Here is a 9,274-nt window from a genome sequence, read left to right on the forward strand (position 1 = left end):
GTTAAATAAAGGCATAAGAACACACATATATATACTTAACGTACCAAAAATAAAAAAAACCATGTGTGTTATTATATCATATCATATCATATCGTCGTATCGTATCGTATCGTATTGTAGCGTAACCTATCATATTGTATCTCGTATCATATCATATCATATCATATCATGTCATGTCATATCATGTCCTATCATATCGTATCGTATCGTACCATATCGTATCGTATCATAGCGTATCGCAACACACCTTATCATATCGTTGTTGTAACAGTGTGCTCAAGTAACGACATTCAACGATACTACCACCGATGTATGATGTTACATCGAGAGCAATGACTAACTTAAGATGGTTTAGTGGTTAAACGATCAAAAACAAATATGTGGAATTGTGAGTTGGTGACGATTATTGGAGAATAATTAAGTTAAGGGGATGATTATTATTTGTAACATAATAATCGTTAGGGGCTTTTTAAATAAATGATGAATGTCGAATAAGAAGTTATTTTATAGTTTCGCACAGAGGTGGGGAAAAAACCGGTTAACCGACTCAACCAAAAGTTAAAACGAAACCGAACCGGTTTAAACCGATTATGTAGATACCAGTTTGTATTTCTCACTACAGAAACTGGTTGAACGAACCAAAACCGTCCAAACCCGATCGCAACCCGAACTGAAACCTATCGTAAACCAGTTTTAACCCGTACCAATTTAGTATTTGAAACCGCTTTGCAAGTTTCGTATCAGAGAACATATATAAAGAATTATTTGATTATCGTTGCAGTTAACGGGTTCTTGATTATTTAATTAAAGTGTTAATCAAAAAGTATAAATAATTGTTATTAATTTGTTTAAATAAATATTATTTATTGTATTAGTTTAAACAAATGTTATTTAACTAATTGGTTTAAATAAATGCTATTTAGTGTATTATTTAAATGTTAAAATAAGAAATCAGATAAAAGGCTTCGTTCATCAAAGTATGTCACTGTTACAAGAGCGGAAATGAATGAAATCCCGTCGAAGATTGCGCTTAAAAGAAGGAACATCACGGTGGAGGATAGTCGGTGTTCTTTATGCGATGCGGGTTACGAGACCGTGAACCATATCACTGGTGGTTGTTTGGTTGCGGCGATTATGTGGGATCATAGAAGTCATCGGTGCAAAGTTCCTCCTATCTTTGGTCTCATGGTTAGAGATTTGTTAGAACTCCATAAGTCCAATGATATTGGTGAAATCTAGAAGGAAGTTTTTCACGGGGTAGTAATTATAGCTTGTTGGAGAATTTGGAAGGTGCGAAAAAAGAAAAATATTGAAGGAAAACAAGTTAAGATAGAATGATTTTTAGGAGATATAAAAGCGAATGACTTTCTTTGTTACAAGAATAGGTTAAAAAATAGGCATATAATATGGTTGGTGTGGTGTAACTTTATGTTCATGTAGTTCCTTCGTATCATATTATATCATATCATATTATTACTTGCCGTATCATTTCATAATGTATCGTATCATATCATATCATTACATGTCGGATCATTTCATATTGTATCGTATCACAACGCAGAATAGCCTATCATATCGTATCATGGTTGTGACAGTTGGCCCAAGTAATGGCATTTAACGATATTGCCACCGAGGTAAGATGTTACACTAAGTGCAACGAGTAACTTAAGATGGTTTAATGGTTAAACGATCAAACATAAAATATGTGGCAGGGTGAGTTGGTGACGATCATGGGAGAATAATCAAGTTTAGGGGATGGCTATTATTTATAACATAATAATCGTTAGGGGGCTTTTAAATAAACGATGAATGTCGAATAAGAAGTTATATGATAGTTTCGCACAACGGTGGACAAAAAAATTAGTTAACCGACCCGACTAAAAATCAAAGCGAAACCGAACCGGTTTTGAAACCGATTATGTAGAAAGTAGTTTGTATTTCTCACTACTGAAACCGGTTAATCGAACCGAAACCGACCAAAAGCGATCAGAACCAGATAAAAAATCGATCGTAACCCAAACCAAAACCGATCGTAAACCAGTTAAGAAACCACATTGTGGTGCATTTGGAAATTTTTGTGATGGTGTAGTTTTTTATACACAAGAACTCTATATATGGAGTTATGACTTATGGATGTCTCTTAAGTGTGATAAATCAGCCATATCGGAATTCAAATTCTAATCTTGCATGCAACTTTTAAGTTTTAAAGCTTCTACTTCTATTGCTAACCTCCAATGAAATTTGACTATCTGAATAAGAATTATATATGGTTTGGATGTATATAATAAATCATATTATTTTATATGCGGGCCTTAGTTTGATAAAATTCTTCTAGTTTGAACTTAGAATATTTAAAATGTTTAGATGACGTCATGAGATGTAATAATGTTATGTTTTCTTACTATTTTTATATGAGGGAAATCTAAATCAATGAGATCGATTGACCAGCCGCCATGTCCAAACAAAGTCGTTTGACCATCATGCCCTATTGCATTAACTCATCCACCGCCTTTCCTATATATTCAAAACAACAATCAAATTAATCAATATCAAACCCATAAAAGTAAATATAAATAACACCCAAAAAAATCACTCTTTGTTCGAAAATATTCAAAATGAACCACCTCCTTCCCTTTAACGAAAATGACTCCGAAGAGATGCTTCTCTTCGGAGTCATCTCTGGCTCCCACACAGTTAAACATGTAACGTGTGTGGAGCCAGAGAATAAAGAGCGTGGTTACAGAGGAGTGAGAAAGCGGCCATGGGGAAAGTACGCGGCCGAGATACGTGACTCCACACGTAACGGGGTTCGGGTATGGCTTGGAACGTTTGACACGGCTGAAGAAGCGGCTCTAGCTTATGACCAAGCGGCTTTTGCTCTCCGGGGGTCAGCAGCAGTGTTTAATTACTCGGCCGAGGTGGCGTATGAGTCTTTAAGGAAGATGGATTACAAGTACGAGGAAGGGAGTTCGCCGATTTTGGCGTTGAAGAGGAAGCATACCATGAAGAGGAAATCTATGATGATGAAAAAGAAGAAGAATGAGAAGGAGGTTAAGGTTGAAAACGTTGTGGTTTTGGAGGATTTAGGTGGGGAGTATTTGGAAGAGTTGTTAGGGTTATCTGAGAGTTGTAGTAGCAGTAGTTGTTAAATCATGCAACTTATTTTTCTCTTGAAGTCTCACACCATTAATCCTTGGAGAGATGAAATATATGATGTAAATTTCATAAAATATTTTTGTGTATTTTTATAAACTTATGAAATACAAATATAATCAAATAAAAGTTATGTTGATCAAAACTTTATGATAATATATATGCCATACTATCAGATTATGATTAATTCTATATATCATGTGTTTTCTTTTCTTCGTCTTATCGATCTTATAGATCTTCTTGACTACAAATACATATGTAACATCAAAGATTCGCGTACAGGAATAACATTTGCTCTCTATCAGGTCAGCATTGTTGCATTAAGGATGTGGAACAGAGTAAATCGACTCGATTGGTGTAAATATCCAATCCACACTTATCAACGTGTGAAGCTGATAAGACCATGAATTTGCATTTTGAGTCGTCAAGAAAGAAGTTTGGGATAGAATTTGGAAGTGGTGAACTCGGAATCATCAGATTGCTAGCTCATTCCATGGGAGAGCGAGAAATGCCCGTCTTTCTATCGATATATAAATAAGTTCCTTGAAGGTTAACACACTGCATCTCTCTTTAGTATCATTTTGGTGAGATTAGATTTGCCTCGGATCAAGTAAGAAGTCATAATAAACATTGGATACATGTTAGAAGATGTGGAGTATGCGTGATTGTTGGTAATCATCTTTAGTGACAACTTGTTTACCAGTGTCAAGATGCTTCAACTTGATCATAAGTGGTATATTAGTACTGAGCCTTATTAACTAAATAGTGTTTTACCCGACGTGTTGCGTCGGACGAGTTGGTAGTAAAGTCCAAGCGTTGTCAGTGCTGGCTATGGTGCTGTAAGTTGATTCGGTTAGTTTCGGTTACGTGCGTTATGGTATCAGAACTACAACAAAAATTAAACAAAAACAATAAAAAAAATTGAGGTAGAACAATGAGGTGGCGTTGGTAAAACCCGGACATTGTCGATCCCGGGCGTTGAAGCACTGAGACTACACAAATTTGGTCAGCTTCCATTACGTTTTTTACGGTACCATAACTAAAAAAACAAAATTGGCTTTCGGTCAGTTTTCGTTACGATATCAAAACTAAACTAGAATGCAATGTTCTCACATGAATTTGATCGGTTTCACCGAACAATACAACCATTTGACCCACACCAATGTTAATGTAGAAACACAACCATTCTCACGTACACAAAAAAAACATAAATAACACACTTATAGAAAACCAACATTTGCACCATTAGAGAGTCAAACTTGGGTTCCATAACCGGTACCAAAACTTACATTTTACAGATATCAACACAACCATAGGGCAAACACCAAGGTATATGCTAAAAGACAAAACCAAGACCGACCCAACCATTTTGGAGGCCAAAGCAAAGTGAAAACACGGGGCTCTTTCCAATTTTTTTTATCTTGCATTGGTGTGTATAATATTGTGAATTGAGGAGAACTTTGAATTAGAACGAGACATAAAGAATATAAAGAACTTCTTAAAAAGTGATAACACTTAAAGAGTTCACATTCAATATTGCATATATATTGAATATAATTTTCATATATATTGAATATAATGTCCGGATAGAAATTATTATTATTTACTTTTATAAAAAGTTAGATTTTGATTAATCTTTTTGAGTGAAAGAAACCAAAATTGTAAAAAGAACTGGAAATAAATGTACAATTCATGAATCAATGGAACAAGCTTAAAGAAACCAAATTGTAAAAAAAAAACTTGAAATGATGTACAACTGAAGAAGCATGAGACCATTTGGGAACCAAAATGGGTTTTTAACCACCCAACCACAACATGTCTAACTTAGTAAATGTAATTAATATATACAAACGTTATTTTTTTTTTAAATTGGAGGCCCTTTTATTTTGAGGGCCCAAAACCCTAGCTTTGGTTACTAAAGCTAACGGGCCGACCCTGGACAAAACCATTATTATATATACAAATACGAAAATAACATAATTTATGACACCAAAGATCTCAATTATACTAATTAGATAATCTAACAATGGCCAATGCTAACTTAGAGTGTGGTAACATTCTGATGGAGGCACGCATTCATTAACACTATTGTGATTCCCGGTTCTAAGGAACCTCTTTGGTTCTAAGGCAGGGGTTCCCACCCCCTAAAGTTGCATAGAAAATGGTGTTACCATTGGAACTGGTCATATGTGGGTACTCATTTTCAGTGACAACTTGTTTCAGTAGTGGCAAGATGTTTCAACGGTACAACTAAACTTGATCATCATTGGTATAACTACTGGGCAATATTAACTTACGTTAAGTGATAACAATGCGTGATACTAATTCAGAGCAATGGTAACATTGGGATGAAGTTTCTCACATATACAGTCATATATAACAACCATACCCTTCACAAAAGGTTGCACTATTTCAACACAATCGTTGTAATTGTTTTCTACCTATAATTCTATAAATTGGTGTTTTTTTAATAACTTGAAAACGTGAATTTACATTCTAGTTTATACGGTTCTTTGTGTCTTTCTTAGCTATCATGAAATTCTTTAATATGATTGTGAACTATAAATTGGCATAGAAACTTTAACATCCTTATCTACATTTATTTTTTCTACTATGTTTCTAGTGAAATAATTGTAACAACGCTTGTATTCACTAAAATATTTATTTTTCTTACCCGACGACATGTGGTTAGTATACCCTTTCTCGACGGCATATCTTTGGTAAAGTTCATTGCCCGAATCTCGATGCAATAAGTCTAAAAGGTAGACACCATATGTCTCGTCGCTAAAAATTGGTCAAGCGACTTGTCGTCTCTATAGGTGTCAACGGATCATATAAGATTTCTTGTAGTGACTCGTTGAAAAACCAACCATACATTTAGTTCACTAGAAAACGGTTGGAAAGAAGTAAGCTTTCATGTTTAATAAGGCATCGACAAAGTCACATAAATATTTGTACAACTCTTTACTCACTAAAATGGCAAACATCGCATCCTGGGCGATTACTCTATGAGAGGTTACCAACTCATGTCGATCTTGATAAAAGACGGGCAGATCTTCAACTCACATGATCATGTGCAATAACAAACAACATATGTAAACGCCGAATGTAATGCTACTATATGGAGTTACATAATGCAATTGATTAAAAAGGAAGTTAAACAAGTAAATCATTTGTGACAGTGCATAGGATACGGCTTTAGTGGACAATATATAGGATAGAACCCTTTTTTCTTCTCTACGGTTTTGGACTTTGCGTCCCCAACTAAATGTCTTTGATGGATTAATTAATATTGTCATTGAAGAAACACTAAGTGAACCCTGGACAGATTATAGATAATCTGGGGGTTAAGTAATGTTTCCCACGGATGAGATCTAGCTGAGAAGGCTGTTCTTCAGGAGACCTGCAAAACAAACACCGTAAGCTCGTCACTGAGAAGGGGGGGGTTCCTCCTTGTGACCACCCTCCGGCGTGAGAATCAGACTAGGTTGCTCTGAATATAAGAGTATATTAAGAGATTGCTAGATAAGATTGAGATATCAGATGCCCTTACCATTCCAAGATGTTGGAGTATTTATAGCCGAAGGTAGGTTTCCTAGAAGGTACAGCCGGCTGAATAGTATTCCTGTTCTACCAACAGTGGATTATGCATAGGCCATACTGGTTGGTGGATAGGTTACGGCCAACAGTAACAAAGTCGGCTGCACTATTCCACCAACTGTAGATTATGCACGTCCCACCTACTGTGGATTATACGCAGGCCATGCTGGTTGGTGAATAGGTTACGGCCAACAGTAACACTATTCTACCAACTGTAGGCTACGCACGCCCCTCAGTAAGAGTTGGTGAGTAGGCAGCGGCTAATAGTGACAAACAGTACTAGAGGGTGCTCCTCCTCGTACTGTTGTCGGTGAGCTGTCACCCTGTGATTGGTTCATGGGTTGTTCTGGTCAGATTGTCTGTCCTATCCATACCTTGGTAGGTATAGTACAAAAGATCTTTCAGAATCATACGGACTGGCTCATTTTGGCGGGATTGTTCCCGCCTTGATCATTCCTTCATGTGACTACTGAAGTAACTATTGCCTTGTGCGTGTAGCCCTGCTGTCTGCGGGTAGCCTTCCCTGATGGCTTGTATCCGCAACTGCGGGAACAGGCGGGGTACTTCACCATTGGGAGGCTTTCCCTGCGTGTACAGCTTGCGTACTGCGCGTAAGATTCTATGAGCATGGTGGGTCCTGCGGGAGCAGATGGCCTTTGCGCAGACGTCCCTGTTCAAGGTGAGTCTTGCGGGACCAACTGGTCTCTGCTGGGACCTACCTCTTCAAGTCCCCCCAGTCCAATGTTCTTCTCATGAATGTTTAATAAAGTGAGGTGAACTTTTGGACTTTAAGCAAGGGGTTTTGAAAAGGGTTTTTTAAGGTTTTCCATGGGGATTCTTCCCGCGGAAGTCCTTGTCACTTGCAGAAATTCCCGAGTTTCCTGCTTGGTCTTTGGGTATGATGCGGGTAGGTATGTAACCTTCTCGCAAGTCAGGAGCGTTGAGTCTCACTTGTGTGGATTCTCCTTGAGGTTTTAGTGGTTTTGAACATAGTGATCAATTATGTTTAAACCACCAATTCCATCCTGGAGCCTCAAACAATGTAGTTCTCGACGTTCCCGCTATGCGGGGATGTTATTTCCGTTTCCGCAAGCATTGCCCAGAAGATCCTTCTTGGTTTCAATTCCCTGCGGAGCGCTAGGTATGTGAAGGGTTTTGCGTTAACACTGTACCCGCGCTCGTCTTACGGTTACTTTACTTTCAAGGTACCCCTGGCGTCAATTCCCTGCGGGTGCTAGGTATATGAAGGGTTTTGCGTTAACACTGTACCCGCACCCGTCTTATAGTTACTTTGTTGCCGGGGTATTCTTGGCTTCAATTCCCTGCGGGTGCTAGGTATGTGAAGGGTTTTGCGTTAACACTGTACCCGCACCCGTCTTATAGTTACTTTGTTGCCGGGGTATTCTTGGCTTCAATTCCCTGCGGGTGCTAGGTATGTGAAGGGTTTTGCCTTAACACTGTACCCGCATCCGTCTTATGGTTACTTGGTTGCCGAGGTAAGGGGTATTTTCCCGCTTACTTTTGAATCTTTTTGAATTTTGAATTTTGAAATTCGAAAGGTTGGTGAGGATAAGAACAGTCCAAACATCTGAAACGTCGTGCGACGGTTTCTTCTGACTGTGTCAGGACGTGCAGGAAGTTATGGTGACGTGACAGTACATGGTCATTCCAGACGCTTTTTCAGGCGCGTGGGCGCGATTTTTCGGGCGCGTGGCCGCGAAATTACTGGCACGCGTCCTTTTGACAGCTGTTGCCAGCCTGCTTTTTGCCACGCGTCATAGTTTCATTGCACCCTCGATTTCTCTCTCCTCCGCATTAAATTCACCGCATTAATTGCGATTAGTATATAAAGGGGGAGAGGGTCCTTTGTAATTCACACCTTCACCCTTCTCTTCTTCTTCTTAGCGATTTCCGGCAAATACTCCCCTTTTCAGGCAAGCATTTTCCCGAAATCGCTTTCTTTCTGCAAGATGTCTTCCCATGATCTCGAGTCCACCACCGATGACAGGAGTACTGCTGGTGAGTGCCAGTGTGCTCTGCCCGGCGATCAGTACCGGTATGTTGTTAGGAAGTTCATGCTCGATCCTTTCGAGCCTGAGTTTCCTGAACCCCATCAGACCGTGTACGATGCCCCCAGAGGTAAGATCGGGGTTTATGCAGCATTCTTTGTCTATGGGAATCTTAGGTTCCCATTGACAAAGTTTGTTTACCGTGTCCTTGAGAGGCACGGTGTTCATCTGACCGAGTTGCACCCCATGGCGATCGCCAAGATTCGCCATTTCGAGTGGGTGTGCCGGATTCTGGGCATTGAGCCTTATGTGGACCGCCTGATGACCTTCTATACTTGGAGGTGCATCCAGGGGTGGTACACCCTGACAACCCGGATCAAGGGTTTGAAGATTTGCGCGACCGAGCGCAGTCTCCGATCGTGGAAGCGGGAGTTCTTCTACATTTTTGCCCGCGCCATCCCCATTGCCATGAAGTTTAAAAATGGCCAGGCAATTCCAAGCCACCACGCCAC

General features: G+C 39.1%; 1 protein-coding gene across 1 annotated transcript; it reads left to right on the forward strand.

Moving 5' to 3' along the window:
* Nucleotides 1–2,442: 2,442 nt before the first annotated feature.
* On the forward strand, nucleotides 2,443–3,149 carry LOC143618745 (ethylene-responsive transcription factor 1B-like). Its single transcript, XM_077090842.1, has one exon. It carries the CDS (start codon nucleotides 2,616–2,618, stop codon nucleotides 3,147–3,149), a length of 534 nt encoding a protein of 177 aa, XP_076946957.1. The 5' UTR covers nucleotides 2,443–2,615.
* Nucleotides 3,150–9,274: the final 6,125 nt, after the last annotated feature.

The sequence above is a fragment of the Bidens hawaiensis genome, unplaced genomic scaffold (assembly GCF_021521415.1).
Source record: "Bidens hawaiensis isolate Kalapana, Puna unplaced genomic scaffold, B.hawaiensis_p1.1 tig00002338_1, whole genome shotgun sequence".
NCBI classification, from domain to species: Eukaryota; Viridiplantae; Streptophyta; class Magnoliopsida; order Asterales; family Asteraceae; genus Bidens; species Bidens hawaiensis.

Coding starts and splice junctions, on each gene's coding strand:
- LOC143618745 (XM_077090842.1), top strand. CDS start 2,616: ATGAACCACCTCCTTCCCTTTAACGAAAATGACTCCGAAGAGATGCTT.